This window comes from Phascolarctos cinereus, unplaced genomic scaffold, assembly GCF_003287225.1.
Source record: "Phascolarctos cinereus isolate Bilbo 61053 unplaced genomic scaffold, phaCin_HiC Scaffold_4;HRSCAF=312, whole genome shotgun sequence".
NCBI classification, from domain to species: Eukaryota; Metazoa; Chordata; class Mammalia; order Diprotodontia; family Phascolarctidae; genus Phascolarctos; species Phascolarctos cinereus.
The window spans coordinates 16,091,252-16,109,358 of NW_027555847.1; the positions used below are offsets into that span (position 1 = coordinate 16,091,252).

Here is an 18,107-nt window from a genome sequence, read left to right on the forward strand (position 1 = left end):
AACTAGGGACTTCTGTGTTGGGCTTTTAAAGTCCTTCTCAAGCTGGCTCCAAACCGCCTTACTATGACTGCCTTTCATGACAGTCCAGCTAAACTGGACTCCTGTCTGTTCTTCACACACAACACACCACCTCCCATATTCACGCCTTTGCACTGACTATGCCTGATCCCTGGAATGCACTCAAACTTCACCTGACTCAGAATGCCCCTCTTCAAAGTATCACTGTCTACACAAAGGATTTCCCAATCCCACCAATGGTATGTGCTCTGCCTCCCAAAGAACCATGTGTTCTTTCCACATATGCGTGCTTCTCTCCTCACTCAGGCCCCCTGCAACCCCCCACAAGGTAAGCTCTTTGAGGGTAAGAACTGTTTCCCTAGCAAAGTCTCTGACACACAGTAGGCCCTCGATAAAGGCTTGTTGGCTGATTGGATCCTCTCAGTATCTGATCTAATTGTGTGAATGAGCAGGTCTTTTAAAGAGTCTTCCTTTAACCTCAGACTGGCTTGGTACTTAAGATGCTGACTTGTGAGCAGGATAACCCGATCCATGCCTCTCCTGTTACAAGTGAACCTCTGTACAAGGCTACCAACGGCAGCCGGTGCCTAACTGGAGCTCTGGAGATAAAAATAAAACCAGAAAGATCGGCTGTTGGGCTACACTGGCTGAAGCTCTTTCATAGCTGAGGCCAACAACACCCACACTCTACTCCAAGTCAAAGGGGACAGGGGCCTGGTTTCCAGGTGATGAGCAGGGGGCCTAGGCATCAACCAGCACCTGGCAAGGACAAGGTCCGTGCAGCTCTCTTCATTCACTGAAGAGCAATCACTGGGCACACAACTATAACTCCGTCTTCAGCTTGGCTCTTCACACATGTGTCTGAGAGAAGCTGTAAGCCTGACCAAGAACTTCTATTGAGGGACAGCCACAAACCCAGGTGTCTGAACAATTCTGTGTTAACCCTGAGAAGAATCCCTGAAAGCTACGACTTCAGCAGAAATCTGGACAAAATAACCCCAAATCTGCACTAGCATTTCTGGAGAGCTGGTTGGAAACAAATGTGGCCAGAAATGTCCTGTAACTGCAAACACATGTAAAAATTTTTCAATGTGCTCTTAAGCGGAATTTAACCACAAATAGCTTCTACAACTCAAGTGGGCAGATCAGGGCAGGCTTCCTACAGAAAGTGGCTTTTGAGCTGAGACATGAAGGAAGTTAGAGCTTCTAAGAAAAAGAGGCAAGGGGCAAGATGGACCACCCATGCAAAGACACAGAGACCAAAAATGGGACGGGGGGTATGGGGAACAGCCAGCTGACCCAATCGGCCACAACACATCTGTACAAGAAAGAAAGCGATGTAAAAGTACTAGAGGTGTAAAGCTAGGCCGCAGTCAGACTGTGCAGGCTTTTAGGGGGTGGGCATTTTATCCTAGAGAAAAGAAGTAAACTAATGGAACTTCTTAAGCAAGAGAATAACATAGATAGCCTTGCACTTTAAGAAAATTATTTTGGCAGCTGTGTCAAGAAGAGACTTGGGTCCTGAGCTGAATTAGGCCAGGTAGCTGCCTGTGAGTAAAAAGATGGTGAGAAATGCTAGAGACGTTACCAAACAGAATCAACTGTAGTTGGCAACAAATAGGAGGTGAGGGCTGAAGGAAAGGGATGGGTCAACGGTGATTCCAAGCTTGTAAACCATCGTGACTGGTTGAATTTCACAAAAGGAAATGTCAAGTTAGGAAGAAGGGAGGATTTGGGGGAAAGAATAGTAAGTTCTGTTTTAGATATACTGAATTTGAAATGTCAACAGGACGACCAGGTGGGGATAACCAACAGACAGCTAGTGAGGGGGCTCTGGTGTTTGCGAGAGAGATGGTGCCCGGATCATTTAGTGCCAAGAATCTTCTGCAAAGAGATGATAACCGAACCTCCAGGAGCTGATTGCTAAGAGTGAAGACCAAAGACAAAAGCCTAGGGTACCCTCAGGCAGAAGGATGGGACATGCACTACGAGGTCCAGCAAAGGCTCTTGGGAAGGAAAGGTCAGACAGGCATAAGAAGCAAAAGAAAGCGAAGCCATGAAACTCCTGGGAGCAGCTGCCACTGCCGGATGCTTCAGCGTCTTGGATATACCTTGGTTTGGGCCCAGGAGGAAGACAGCAGTCTGACTGCCTTTAGGGAAATGACCTCAAACCCCTCTGTGAAACAAAGGCAGGCCCATCTTTTTAATGTCAGTATTCTATAGGTATAGTGATGACTGCAATCTACAATCGCTACAAAATTCAAAATGATTATCAGGCAGGGGACAAGAGCAAGCTGCCAACATAGAATAAATAAGGAGTCAAAAAGAACTGGAGGAAAAGATGTCATCAAAGAAATGTAGGATGGGAAAAAAAAAAGGTCTGGTCATGTGTTGGGAAAAAGAGTTAACCGATGGACAGGCCACGTCTGACACTGATGTCCTCATGATTTCAAGAGAATCTGGGGAAGAGCTCTGGCCCCCCACCAAGTGAGGGAGATCAAACTATGGAAAACTTTAGGGGAGGGGATTCCGGACAAGCATCACATAGGATGGGCCACAGGAAACTAGTGCCATCAGGATCACCCAAGTAAGAGAAATCCCAGATCCATTTGGGTTCCCTGCTGCTGGAGATCATGACGTCCCTCGTGACATCAGGCACCAAAGCCTAATGAGAGGACGTTAAAGATCTCGCTGCAGCACCTCAAAAGTGAGAGGAAAGATGATGCATTCTCACTGACGGCTAAAGCCCTGTCCTACCAACCAGGAAGCCTAGGGCTAGGCCTATAGGAACTGTTGCTGAACTGCCTTTGAAAGGGCTTCCCTCAACCACACGTGAAGTTTGCTGTGAAAGTGTTCCTGAGCCAGACTTTCAGATACCTCTCAGCTCAGCTGAGAGCTCCAGCTCAGAACCTCTGAGGGGTGGAGAGCCTGCTGTCTGTGCTCAAGGGAGATACAACATTTGTGCCCCCTAAACTGCGCGCCTGCAAAGGGATGAGCATTTCTGGAACCCACCTAGAACCTCTGCAGCTGTCTGTGATCAACCTGCAGTAAAATAAATTTGAAGTACTGCTGTGTAAATACAAACTGCAGCCAATTAGAACAAGCACTTGAAATGCAAAACCACTCACGAAAAGAGTAGAAAGTACCCTTCAGATAAAGGTGGCAGGTACAAAAGCCAGACGGCCATTTTTATTCTAATGTGGTATTCTTGGAAATGCACTGTTTGTGATAATCTCCTAGCACAGGGAGCCTTGTACAGAGAAAGTAAGCAATATGCGTTTGCTGCAAAAGGCCTGCGTTTGGAGCCATCCGTCAGCTCTCAGGGTCTTTGTCCAGGGGAAAACACATTCCAGTTTTCCCAACACAACAACCCTGTTTGTGTGACAGTACATTGGTAAGGATTTTAAATTCACAAACCTCTCGAGCTATGTTGCTCAAAGCTTCATCTTCTGCAGAGAATCGATCTTTTACTGGAGTTCTCTTCCTTCCAGAACCAGGGGTCCCCATTTTGCTTTCTTGAATGTTTAGTGATTCTTTTAATTGAGAGTTATCATCAAGTCTTAACCCTGAAAGAGAACACAGAAATTATGAGTAAGCTTCTTCCTCCAGCGTTTAAGCTGACTCACTCCATTTTGTTGTCTATATTTGAAATAAAATTAACTTTCTTTTTCCAGAAGCCATTTTTATTCAAGTTAGAAGAGTATATAATTGTCTACTCTCTGACGGAAACTGTACTAGGGAGACAAAACCAGTGAAGTGGCTTATATTCTACTGGAGAGACAGGGGACGAGGCGGGGCACAGCCTGTACAGAGGTATTTATATTTACATCCAAGGTAACTTGAGGAGGGCAGTCAGATGGTACAATGGCTAGAGCACCGGAATCAGGAAGACTCATCTTCTGCGTTCAAATCCAGCCTCAGAACTTCCTAGCTCTGTGACCCTGGACAAGCCACTTCATCCTGTTTGCCTCAGTTTCCTCACCTAAAATGAGCTGGAAAAGGAAATGGCAAACCACTCTAGTATCTTTGCCAAGAAAACCCCAAATGGGGCCATGAAAAGTTGAACACCACTGAAAAAACTGAGCCACAGCTTGGGGAGAGAAAAGATCATTAACAGTGTGCGGATGAGCTCATCGCCGAAGGCGCCTGAGAAGGACTCCGATGAGAAGCCAGTACACGCCACACACCAAGAACGGGAAGAGACGGAGGAGAGCATTGAGAAGAGTCGGTCCGTCCGTCAGCAAGCACTGAGGAGCTTCCAGCGCGTCAGGTACAAAGGACACGAAGAGAGTGAAAAAGAGCTCCCGACCGTCCCTGCTCCCCAGGAGCTCCCATTTCAATGGAGGAAATAACACGCCAACAACCACATACACACAAGATATCTCCAGCGCACATGGGAGCGAACGTCCGAGGGAAAGAGCTGGGAGCTGGAGGGGACCACCGGGGAAGAGACTGGGAGAGGCAGGAGCCTGGAGGCAGAAGTGAAGAGGAAGAGCGTCCTGGGCAGGGGCGACAGCCAGGAAAAAGCACAGAGATGAGAGAGGGGGTCTTGTGTGCGAGGCCAGCGTCCCCACACTGCGGAGCGCGTGGCAAGTCAAGGGTAAGAAGAGCAGGAGGGCACTCGGAGAGCGCTTTCTGCTGGAGCCCGGAGGCCACAGGAAGCCCTTGGAGTTCAGTGAGTGGAGAGGTGCTGTGGTCAGACCTGAGCTCTAGGAAGATCACTTCAGTGGTTGAATGGATGACAGACGGGGGTGGGGAGAGACTCGAGCCAAGGGGGCCAACCGGCAGGCGACAGTCCAGATAGGCAGGGCCAAGGGCCTGTGCCGAGGCAGTGGCCGAGAGACCGGGCGACACCAGACGTGGGGACAGAAGAAATGACAAAATCTGTCAAGAGAACAGATACGCGTGATAGGAGTCAAGGACGAACCCAGGCTGCAAGCCGGGGGGGCTTAAAGGAGAAGGAGGAAGAGGTCATTTTTAACGCTGAGTTTGAGACGTCTGTGGGAAATCCAGTTCAACGTTGTTGTTGCTGCCCAGCCCTGTCTGTGACTCTCCATGGCCCCACTGGGGGTTCTCTTGGCAGAGACACTGGAGTGGTCGGCCATCTCCTCCTGCTCCAGCTCATCTGACAGATGAGGAAACTGAGGCAAACAGGGTGACGTGACTTGCCCAAGGTCACACGGCCAGTAAGAGTCTGAGGCTGGAGTCGAACTCAGAAGAGGAGTCTTCCTGACTCCAGGCCCGGCACTCCACACCCACTGCACCACAAGCTGCCCAAGAGGCAACTGGTGATGGCAGCCGAGCAGTCTGGAGAGACGTTAGGGCCGGATGAGCAGATCCGAAAAACATCTGCACAGAGATGGCAACTGAACCCATAAGAGCGGATGAGATCATCGAGATACGGTTAGTGCAAAGTGACCTGCAGGAAGATCCAGCACAGGAGACTGACGAGGCCCAGACGGGTCATCATAAAAACGCCTGGAGAGGGAGCACGTCCAGGAGAAAAGGCCGCAGAAAGGTGGAGAAGGGGGAGGATTGAGAAAAGTCCACTGAAAGGCAATTAATGTATGAAGAGCCACTGTGGACGGCTCGGCTCTTCTCAGCCACACGATGGACCACGATGATTCTGAAGGACTCGTGAAGGAACACGTTCTCTGCCTCCAAAGGAAGAACGACGGGGTCTGAATGAAGATCGAAGCACGCTCTTTTCCCCTTTCTTCATTTTTTCTTGGTTTTCTTTGCCCCTTGTGTCTGTCTTCTTTCACAACACAACTAATGTGGTAATATGTTTAGCATGACTGCACATGCATAAACTGTATCAAATTGCTTACTGTCTCAGGGAGGGGGGAGGTGAAGGAGGGACGAAGAAAATTTGGAAGTAAAACTTCTTTTAAAACATAAATATTTAAAATTGTCCTCACATGTAATTTAGTAGAAAAGTTAATTATCTGAAACTTTTTTGAAAGATCTGGCAATTACTAATAACAGCTAACATGTACATAGTACCTACTACACGCCAAGCACTTTGCAGTTACTGCATCATTTGACCCTGCACGACCATACCAGCGAGGCAGACACCGCTGTTCACTGTTTGCAGCTTTACAGAAGACCTGAAGCAAACAGAGGTCGATGACTTGCCCAGGGTCACACAGCTAGGAAGGAACTGAGGCTGCGTTTGAACTCAGGTCTTCCTGACTCCAGGCCTGGCACTCGACCCCAGTGAGTCACCTCCCCGGCACTCTATTGAGGGAACGACACAAGGTTCCAGGTTTGCTTTAGGAACGTCATTCGGCCAGGCAGGGAGAAGCATGAGGCAGGCCCACCCACCAGCAGCTATTGCAAGAGTCCAGGCAGGACGAGACTGCGGCTTGGACCAGGGCGGGGGGCAGTGAGGGAGCAGGGAAGCTTTCAGAGTCACATAGTGATTTGAGTTTATATTTAGAAAGGAAGGCAGGCTGCACACAGCAGAGACCTGCAGTTTCACAGGCAGTCCTCTTTTTATGTTCTATTACATATACAGAAATGTTTGTTTTCCTTGGTGTTTAAATTCAAAAAGTTTAAAAAGAATTAAAGGTAAAGAAAAGAAAAGGAAATGGATTGGAAAGGGGAGAGATGAAAGTCAGACCAACTGGAGGTTTTTATACTAATCCAGGAAGGATTCTAAGGGTCTGAGTGAAAACCATCTTTTCGAACAGTAAGCAGCTCTGGAACCTGCCACGGACCCCAGAACGCGGCGCAGTCGTCCCCTACACTGGGTACTGTTCGGGGAGGGGCCGCCTCCCTTCCTGTCTAGTCCCCAGCGGCTCGCACAGAGTCGGTACTCGATAATCGCCTGATCGGACTCAGGGAAGCATCCAAGGGCCAGTGCAGAGCAGCAGGACCGGTCAGAGAGTGGACAATGGCGCAGTGACACGGGGGGGCAGGAGGTACTCTGGGATGGAGCACTGGCACAGCACGAACAAGACGGAAGAGTTCAAGGGTGGAAAAGAGCATAGAGCTAGACGGCCTGGTCAACGTCAGGGGCAAAAGTCAAGCTCAGGGATGGCCTGGGAGAATGCCTGCAGCCCACAGTGAGGACAAAGAGGAGGAGGAGGAGGAGGAAGGCAGAGAGAGAGGCCGAAGGGAGCTCTGAGGTAGTCTAGTCCAGCCCCTGCCAGAAGAAACAACTCATCATCTCCTACCTGGCTGTTCACCTGCAGGGTCAAACCAGCTCGGAAACTCCTCTGCTCCTCAGCAGCACCTCCAGCCTGGGAGGGCACCCAGGGCAGACCGCTCATCATGCCCTGCCTGGCCGCAGGACTCCCTCAGCCCCTGCAAAGGGCGCTCCCGGCACCGCGCCCCCCCCCCCAATTCTTTCCTTCTGTGTCCTGGCTTCCTCCAGGTACATCAGGAGCTCCTGGAGGGCAGGGGCTCTCACCTTCCTTGTAGCCTCAGCACTTAGTACGGTACCTGGCACACAGCAGGCAGCTAATACATGTCTACTGACTGACTGACCCTCTCCTATACACTTGACAAGAAGGGGGAAACTTCAGAGTTCAGCCTACTAAGCGTAACAGTCAGGCACGTGACGTATCGAATATTTAAGACAAAAAGAATCAGGAAACTACAATGGACATGAAGTACAAGCTTCCCCCTTCTTCGCATGTCTATCTATAAGCCACCTATAAAAATTTATATGACGTCATTATTTCTAGAACACAAGAATCATCAGTAATCTCACTGCCAAGTTTACAAGCACCAAAAACGATTTCTAAAATCCATTCCTATTCACAAGAAACAGAGCCATTCCCAATTGATAAATGGTGAAAGGACATGAATAGGCAGTTTACCGAGGAAGAAATCCAAGCTATCAACCGTCATATTAAAAAAATGCTCCTAATCCTCACTAGAGAAATGCAAATTAAAACAACTCTGAGGAACCACGGCACACCCATCGGATCGGCTAAGATGACAGAAAAGGAAAATGACAAATGCTAGAGGCGAAGTGGGACGACAGGTACACGTACACTACTACGCTGCTGATGGAAAGCAATTTGAAACTACACTCAAACGGCTCTAACATATGCATACCTTTGACCCCAGAGTCCTATCATACAGAGATCAAAGAAAGAAGAAAAATACCCACATGGACAAAAATATTTATAGCAGCTCTTTGTGTGGTGGCAAAGAAGCAGAAACTGAGAGGATGGCCATCAGTTGGGGAATGGCTGAACAAGCTGCAGGATATGACTGTGGTGGAATATTACTGTGCTACAAGAAATGATGAAAGGGAGGGTTTCAGAGAAACCTGGAAAAACTTGTATGAACTGATGCAAAGTGAACTGAGGAGAACCAGGAGAACAATTCACACAGCAAAAGCAACATTGTACAGATAGTTCACGGTGAAAGACATAAACACAACGGAACCAACCCCAGCTCCAAAGGCCTCATGATGAAACATGATTTAGACATAAAGAATGACACCACAAGCAAATGGTATGAGAGCAAGGACTGGTTTATCTGTCAGATCAATGGAGAAGGGAAGAATTTTTGACCAAACAAGAGACAGAGAGCATTATGACATGCAAAATGGATCATTTTAATTATATTAAATTAAAAAGGGTTTGCACAAACAAAACCAATGCAACCAAGATTAGAAGGAAAGCGGAAAGCTGGGGAACGATGTTCCCAGCCAGTGTCTCTCATAAAGGCCTCATTTCTTAACTATGTAGAGAAGTGAGTTAAATTTGTAATACAAGTCTTTCCCCAAACGATAAATGGTTAAAGGATACGAACAGGCGGTTCTCAGATGAAGAAATCAAAGCTATCTATAGTCATTTGAAAACAATGCTCTAAATCACTACTGATTAGAGAAATGCAAATTAAACAAATCTGAGGTATCACCTCACACCTGTCAGATTGGTTAAGGAAAGGAAAATGATAAATGTTGGAGAAGATGTGGGGAAAAAAGTAATATCCATTAATGCACTGCCGATAGAGTTGTGAACTGATCCAGCCATTCTGGACAGCAATTTGGAACTATATTCAAAGGGCAATCAAACTGTGAATACCCTTTGATCAAGCTACTAGGTCTGTATCCTAAAGAGATCATAAATAAGGAGAAAGGGCCTGCATGTACAAAGACATTTATAACTACTCCTTTTGTGATAACTACTCCCCATCAATTGGGGAATGGCTGAACAAGCCGTGGTATGTGAACGTAACGGAATACTATCGTTCCATAAGCAGGTGGATTTCAGAAAAGCCTGGAAACACTTACACAAACTGATGCTGAGTGAAGTGAACAGAACCAGGAGAACATTGTACACAGTAACAGCAACACTGTGTGATGATCAACTACGAATAACTTAGTTCTTCTCAGCAATACGATGATCCAAGACAGTTCCAAGGACTCATGATGGAAAATGCTGTCCACATCCAGAGAAAAAGCTGATAGGGTCTGAATGTAGACCCAAGCGTACTATTTTCACTTCTTTTTTTGCGTGTGGTTTTCTCCTTTTGCTCTGTTTCTTCTTTCACAATATAACTAATATGAAAATGTTTTACATGATTGCATATTTATAACCTATACCAAATTTGCTCACTGTTTTAGGGAGGGGGAAGAAAAGGAGGGAGAAAACTTGGAACTCAAAAATTTTTTTAAATGAATGTTAAAAATTGTCTTTACACGTAATTGGAAAAAAATAAAATACTATTAAAACAGAAAGGCAGCAGCAGCAGCCTAGGAAGACTCACAGGCCTCCAGCACCATAGTCCCCCATGTCATCAAACTCACGGTCCATCGGCAGGACCAGCCCCATAGTTATCACTAACACCTGTGTTCCAAATTCACAAACCCACCAACTCCACCCCTTCCCCATCAAGGTGGCCAGATGCAGGGCTTCTAACGTCACTGGGGAGAAGCCACCAATTTCAAGTCTGCACTCAGAAGGGCTCATCTGACTTCTAAACTACAGTTTTCACAGCCAGGTCATCCTCATTCACTATTCTGCAGCAATATAGGAAATGGTGATACAAGAAGTACAAAGAATGAAAGCTGAACACAGCTCATTAGGGAACTGCAGCATCAAAGTAAGAGAATGTCCAGGCTGGGAGGACCCTTGGACAGCCCTTTCGGTCTGCAAGTGAAGAACTGAAGGTGCCACCCAACTCTCCACCTCGGGTTAGAGCCCTCTAGGAATCCTCATGGGAATCCAAGTTCCAGCCCCTTCCCTTTTCATGGGGTGAGTGAGCCTGGTGAGTCACTTTCCCTGGGTGCCTCAAGGAGGCAGTAGGATATAGTGGAATGAACCCACTGACCTTTCCACTGAACCTGGGTGGTGTCCAGGGCTGGGTCCAAACCTCGCTCTGCCACTCTCTGGAGGCCCTCCTTCTCTGGGCCTCAATTTCCCTGTCTCTACAGACTGGACTTGATGGCCCCGCGGTCCCTGCCTGCTGGAGGGGGGAAGGGGCAGGGAAAGCCGACGCTGGCGCAGTCAGCACAGACTTAGGAAGGCAAGCAGAGGAGGCTGCAGAGCTGGGGAAGGGAAGCTTCATTCCACAGGTCCCACGTGTGGCTCATTTCTACCTCCTCCTCCCACCCCCTCATCCCTGCTCCCAGAGCGACCTCCCTCTCCACAGAAGGGCCCTGATCAACTCTCACCTAGACCCCGATCATCGCCAAGCAAAGTGACACATATTCTAGAAGCGTAGCTCTGACCATCTCTGACCAATAAGCTCTGAATTCCATCGATGATCACATCTACTGTCTGCAAGTCCTTCACCACCGGGCTCCCTGGGCACCTGCGGGGTGGGTGCAGCGGACAGAGGAGCCGGGCCTGGAGTCAGGAAGGCCTGAGCTCAAATCCAGCCTCAGATACCTCTTGGCTGTGTGACCCTGGGCAAGTCACTTCACTCTTTTTGCCTGTTTCCTCATCTGTAAGACAAACTAGAGAAGGAAATGGTAAACCACTCCAGTATCTCCGCCAAGCAAACCCTAAACAGGGTCACAGAGAGTCAGAGGAGACTGAAGAGCAAGCTTCCCAGTGGTCGCCTCACTACACATGACTTCCTTTCGCATACTCTTTGGTCCAGCCACCCGCTACCTTCCTGTTCATCACACTTGACGCTCCATCTCACATCTCTGGGCCTTTGCCCAGGCTGGTCTTCATGCCTGGAACGCCCTCCATCTCCTTCTCCTGAGCCTAATTCAGACTCCACATCTAGGCCCACTAGAGGTCTTTCCTCATCTCCCCCACAAATGTCACCTATTTCCTCTGCACATACTGTTAGCCTGTTTACAAATGTCTGTGCTCTTGTCTTCACATAACAGGCAGGTGCTTACGGCTACCCAGCTCCCTGATTAGCTTCAGACTACACGCTAGAGGGGCAAGTAGGTGGCGCAGTGGATAGAGCACCGGCCCTGAAGTCAGGAGGACCTGAGTTCATATCCGGCCTCGGACCTAACACTGGACACTTACTAGCTGTGCGACCCTGGGCAAGTCACTTAATCCCAATTGCCTAAAAAACAAAAAACAAAACCAGACTATACACTAGAGTTCTTTGTCCCCTTAAAGCCTCAGCTCCTCCACTTACATAGCATAATGACTCCTCTGTTCTTGGGTGTTTCCCAGTGAGAAGGACTGAGGGAAAGACACCTTTAGAAAATCACAGCTCAAACAAATTCTCTACGGATAAATGATTTAAGCTAGACAGCGGCGTGTGGGGTCAGGAAGAGTGATAGAAATCACAACTCCCAAAGCACGGGCTGAGCCCCTTTTGTGGCCCAGCAAGAGGGGCTGATGGGAGCTGAACAGTTTCAGTCCCAGACCTGGAAGCCTACAAGGCTGAACCCCATCACCCAATCACCACCCACTTATTAGGCCCCATGGGCCCAAAGGCACTGCAGGAGAGGGCAGGGCCCCTCTGTGCAATGCCTGCACAGCCTTGTCCTGAGCCAGCAGGAGGGCTTTCTGGCACCATGACCAGCTGGTGCATCCAGCTAGCAGTAACACACAAAACTAACGGGCCCAGAGTCCACCCCAGTAGTCCCTGGAGGCTGGCGCCATGGGGCTCACAGATCTTTACAGCCACAGGGCAGGGGACGAGAGGGGTGCGGGAAGGGAGAGGCCCTGAGGCCCTTGCATCCCCACACTAGGCTCAGGAATCCTGCCAAGGGCAGCCAGCCCTCACCTGGTGTCACTGACCTCTGCTCCCCTCTCCTTCCCTACCTCCTCCCAAGGGAAGCATCACGCAGCTCTTTTCCCTGACTTCATCAAGCTTGGGGTCATCTCTGAGTCTAGGCTTGAGGGGAAGAGGGAGCAGAACAGGGTTGGATTCATTGATGTCAATCTTTTTTCTCAATTTAAAAAGGACAAACTGCCAAGATAGCATTACAATGAGTCACTAAGGGCTTTTCAAAAAAGTCTGTACTAACGGAATCTGGCTACACTGAAACTCCAGATGACTTGAGGGCAGTGGAATTTTCTTGATTAAGGGTAAATAAGATGAAACTCTTTCCCCTGCGCCTGTGTCCCACAAAAGCAGTTTCTTCAGTGATAGTGAAGGACATCCCCATCTCATCTGACACCGCCTCCTGTTAACCACGGAGCGGCCTGCCTTTCTATGTTTGTTTACCAGAATGAAGACACTTCACTACTCTGCTACAGAAAAAGAGATCTGGACAAAATGAGTCAAGGAAGTGTTTCAACGAATGAGCAACACGTGTGCTCGAAAAGCAGAAACTCACGATCTCCGGCCACAAATCAAGGCAATTTCTAAAAAGAGTTTGTAAAAGCCTCTGCTTGCTAGCAGCTGAATCTAAGATTACTTTTAATAAAGAGGAATGTAAATTCAAAAAAGTCAATTTTACAAATTCAAGATAGGGCTAGACAGGAAGTTCATCTGAAGAAGATCTGGGGGCTTAAGTGGACTGGAAGCGAGTACTCATTAACCAGTGGCCAAACTACCACATCCATCTTGGGCCGCACTGGGTAAGGCCCAACACCTAGGGCTGGAAGGGTACCCAATTCTCTGCCCTGGATGTCACATCTGAGAAAGGATCCTTTAGAAAAGCTCATCTTATAGTCAGCAAAACAAAAGGCCTCCAAGTCATGCCACATAAGGATTTACTGAAAGATAGAGCCTGGAGGAGACTCCATGGGAACATGGGCGCAGTCATCAAACGCTGACGGGCAATCAGTGGGGTCATACCTGGTCTTCTAGAGAACAAGGCGTAAAAGGTGAAAAGTGTGGATGTAAAGAAAACCACGCAAACAACCACAGCTGCCCCCAGAAGGAAATGGAGGGCACGGACACTGGTGGTCCCTGCCTCCCCGGGTTCTGTCCTGCCCAGGTGAGAGTGAGGCCCTGCTGCAGGCTCTGTGAAATCAGTCATTCCACACAAAGACAGGCAACCAGTTCTGGATCCAAAGGGCTTCTTTGTCAAATGTCCATTTCATGAAAGGCAGCTAGCAGGTCTGGAGTCAGGAAGACCTAAGTTCAAGGGTGGCCTCAGACACTTACTAGCTGTGTGACCCTGGGCAAGTCCCTTAACCCTGTCTTCCTCAACTTCCTCATCTGTCAAATGAGCTGGAGAAGGAAATGGCAGACCACTCCAGTATTTCTGTCAAGAAAACTCCAAATGGGGTCATGAAGAGTCAGACACGACTCAGACAACTGGACAACAACAAAACCATTCCGTGATGTTCTTTCCAATGCAATCATCAGACACGGTCGTTTCTCCGAACGTGTCCTCGGTTTATCAGTCGATTCGTTAATGAAGAACTAAAAACTCTCACTAAATGACAGGAACATAATTGCTTATGTGTCAACTCCTAGGGGGGTCCTGTCAATCATCTATTCCAACAACCTAATTAAAGGGATGTTTGTGAGTTTCAAAATGGGTCAGTTCTGAGGACACCACGCGATCCTGCCCAGTGCTACGGTTTCTCATCCCTTATTGATGCTGCACATAAAGACACCCCAAAGGCAGGCATTTTGCCTTAGCAATGGGAGCGCTTCAATCCCTGCACCTCTCACTTTCAGTGAGACCAGACTGGGCCCCTAATATCGACGTGTCTCATTCTAAAATACAGCCTACATTTTCTCGGGGCCTGCCTGGAGCTGGCTGGGGATCACTGCTCCCTTACAATTAAATGAATCCCACCTGGGTGCCATGCCCACCACTGCCTTCAGAATCAGCAGAAGGCACTGCACCTAGCAGGGCCTCAGTTTCCTCTGCTGTAATATGATCAGATAATTTCTATGGTTTCTTCCATCGCCTGTATTTTATGACATTCTACTGTTTGCTGGGAGGAGGCAGACATCTCCCAGTATCTTACACACACTGAAGTGTTAAGACTCCACACAATACCCAACAAATGTTCTAACAGGAATAATCTAGAACACTGCAATTTCTCCCATTACATTCTGGCATTTCATGGCCTACAAGAAAGTAGTACAAGGTATTCTGGAAAAAACAGTAAACTCCTTTGTCCACGAATCTTAATGCTTCTGCAGAATAAAAGAACTGAAACCTAAAAAAAAAAAGTTTCCCTGTGAAACTTTAGAATGACTTAAAAAAAAAAAACAGACTTTAGGGGCTGCTAGGTGGTGCAGTGGATAGAGGGCCGGCCCTAGAGTCAGGAGGACCTGAGTTCAAATCTGACCTCAGACACATAACACTCACTAGCTGTGTGATTCTGGGCAAGTCACTTAACCCCAACTGCCTCACCCAAAAAGCAAAACCACTTTTATAACTGGTCTTCCAGGCTGTCCACCACAGGAGGAAGTCATCTTTAGCGAATACCTTACTCTAAATTATCTTAAAGAAAACAACAATACTGACTTACAATAGAAGTAGAAGGAATATAAAAAACAGGCAGGTGAGAAAACAGACATCTCAAAGTCAATACATCCAAAGTTGAGCTTATCACCTCTGCCCCAAACCCTACCATCCAAAAGCTCCACACCATCCCACCGGACAAACAGGCTCCCACCTTTGGGAGTGTCCTCGACTCCTCATTCTCCCTCCCTAGACTCCTGAAAAGGCAACCACTCACCACAGCTCATTGGTCCAACTGCCGTAGCAACTCAGCTCTTCTCTCTGCTAATCCAGCTGCCACCTGGGTTCAGGCCCTCCCTTGGGTGAAAGGCCAGGACAGAGGTCTTCTCGTCTATTTCCCTGCTTCCAGCCTTTCCCTACTTCAGTCCATCCGACACACTGCTGCCAAAATAGTCTTTCCTTAAGCACAAATGTTACTTTTCTGCTCAAAAGACTCTAGGGGTTCCCGAATGCCTCTAGGATAAAATATAAACTCTTCCATTTCCCTCTTAAAACCCTCCATAAGCTAGCCCAGTCTACCTTCCTGGCCACAGAGAACAAGACTCCTCTGCACTAACACTATGGTCCAGTCCTACTGGCCTTGTCTCTGGTCCTCAGACACAATGCTCATCTCCCATCTTCGTACTTTCCATTCCCTCCTCACCTCCACTTCACAGAAGCCCTTTCTTATTTCAAGATTCAAGCACTACCTTCTACATTAAGTCTTTCCTAATTCCCACAACTGCTGAGACCTTTCTCCCAAACTGCCTTCTAATTTGCTACCTTGAATTGTTACATAGGCGCGCGCGCGCACGCGCACACACACACACACACACTATTTGTGAGTAGGGATTATTTCATTCTTTGTATTTCTATCTCCAGTGCTCTGTGCATCATAGGTGCAATAATAATCAGTGCTTACTGGCTCACTGTGAACTCGGAGAAGATTCTGCAAATGAAGTACAATTCAAAAACAAAGCAACCTTGTTGAGGATATGTCACTGTCATCTCCTGCGTGAAAAGACTCACTTAGCACAGTGCCTGCTACAAAGCCAGCACTTAACAAATGATTGTTGATTGACTAAATGTATGAATAAATAAATAATAAAAAAGAAACCATGCAGTGATGAGAGCCAGGTGCAGAAATTACTGAGGAAAGGAATGAAGTAAATGAAAAGACAGAAAATGAGTAGATCTGGCAAAGAAAGGAACTGAAAACCCAATCCCAAACTCCAAAGATCAGGCCACTCTAATACAGAAGACTACTTTTAGATTAATGGAAAAGTCCAGTGAAAAAAAATGATCCGTGAGGGAGGAGCTGTGGGAAGACAGGCAAGCTAATGCACTGTCGGTGGAGCTGAGAGGTGGCACAGCTGTTTGGAAAACAACTTGAAACGAGGTAAGAAAATGATTAACTACTCTTGCCCTTTGGCCCATCCCTCCCCCTACTAATTAGCATACCACCCCCTCCAAGTGTTCCACATGTCGCTGAGGACAGCCAGACAAGCTGTGGCATATGAAGAGGTTACTGAGCTCCCCGCAGGTAACAACAAACATAAAGAATTCCCAGAGGTGAAGACCAGACTTGCACCCGGAGGACAGCCGACTACTGGGGCGGAATGTGGCATCCCCCATCAGAGGGCCCAGGGTAGAAGGGAAGGCCAGGATTTACTCGTGTCTTTAATTTTGTCTTTTCTAGATGTCTTGGTTGAATTATCATGACTTACTGGCTGGAAGTCATTTTTACTGTATTCTTGTGATTAAATAAATCTAACAAAACATCACAAACAAAATTGCTACATTGGATATGAGGGACTGTATGATGGTATGAGTTCTTTAACTCGGGATTCCCCTTACATCAAACTGAGAGCTTCACTTTGCCTTTCTTTACATGTAGCCTTGGCATTTAGCAATGTGCCTAGCAGCAAGTAAGCCCTTGATAAATGCACACTGCAAAATGGGAAGGAAAGAAGCATTTATTATGTGAGGTGCTACCTCTTGCTCTGGGAACGGCGATACCGCTGCTTCTGAAAAGGCAGAACCAGCTGATTTCCCCATCGCCTTCCTCCCAATCCTCGTGATTCGCCGACCATACCCAAACTCCCTTCTTTGATCTCCACTCCCTGTCTCCCCCAATCAGAACTTTGTCCTTTTTAGGGGTCCCAGACTACCTTGTTCTTGTATCTGAATCCCTAATGTTTGACACAGTGCCTGGCCCATGGTGGTACTCATTCATAAGTGCTTTTTCATTCATTCAATAGTTAGTGGCACTATGAATAAAAAGTTTCCAGATAGAAACTGTGGAGTAACGTATTCAAAAAGTCTGAGTAAGAGAGGAAAATGGCAGAAAGTAAACAGGCGATGGTGTCAAAGGAGACAACAATCCCTTCCAACCTTGGTATCGATCCCTCACTCACTTCCCACAGCCAATCAGTTTCCATGGACTGTTTTTCCCAGCTTTGTAACAGATCTCAGCTGAGCCCCGTGCTTGGCTCTGACAGGACCGTTTCCTCCTCGCCTCACACCTGGACTACCACAGTAGCCTTCAGGTTGGCCTCCCGGCCAGTCTCACGCCGCGCCATCCTCCACTCAGCTTGCCAAAGCACAGCTCTGACCATGTACATCCCTCCCCAAATCAGCAAATTCCAATAGCTCCCTATCAGTGCCAGCGTGAAACAGAAAAGCCTCTGTCTGTCTTTTAAAGCCTTTCACGAGCTGGTCCCTTCTCACTTTTCTGGTCATGTTTCATTTTACTTTTTTTCCCCGCGGTGGCCCTGATCTCCTGGCCCTTCCTCAAACATCCCCCTCCATCTCTGGACCCAGGGCGTTCTCTCGGGCTCTCCCCCGTCCCTGGAAGGCTCTCCTTCTGCCCTCTCTGCCTCCTGGCTTCCTTTCAGTCTGCCTCCCTCTGAGACGGCCCCCAATCGAGCCTGCATGCATCTTGTTTGTCCAGTTCCTTCACGGCGCAGGGAGCTCCTTGGGAGCGGGGACTGTCTCTTGGCTTTCTTCGCCCCCCCAGGGCTTTGCACTGTGGTCAATTTATCTGACTTGACCTGGTTGTTCTGGTTCCTTTCTGGGCGTAAGCATCGGTCCTCCTAGCTAGGTTTCTCCGTTTTGCCAATGTGGGCATTCAGTGAAACGTCTGTCTCTGACAGCTGGTCAGGCGGTCAGACAGCCAGCAGTGAAGCCCAGCTCTGGCCGGGGTAGAGGACCGGGAGGATGGCGGTATCCTGGGCGGGAACGAGGAAGTCTTGTGAGAAAAAGAATGAGTTATGTTTTGGGCATA

The 18,107-nt window shown here is 48.0% G+C and overlaps 1 protein-coding gene across 12 annotated transcripts in view; it reads right to left on the minus strand.

Annotated features, from left to right (window-relative positions):
• The window catches only part of LRRFIP2 (LRR binding FLII interacting protein 2), a 98,437-nt gene that overhangs the window by 62,859 nt on the left and 17,471 nt on the right, over positions 1-18,107 (minus strand). For 11 of the 12 annotated variants that reach the window (XM_078152083.1, XM_020979535.1, XM_078152087.1 and 8 more), the window contains exon 2: positions 3,436-3,584. In XM_078152083.1, the coding sequence (XP_078008209.1) occupies positions 3,436-3,525 (90 nt within the window). In that variant the 5' untranslated portion in view covers positions 3,526-3,584. Of the gene's footprint in view, positions 1-3,435; positions 3,585-10,660; positions 10,946-18,107 lie in introns of all 12 variants that reach the window. The other variant, XM_078152082.1, reaches the window with a different exon arrangement.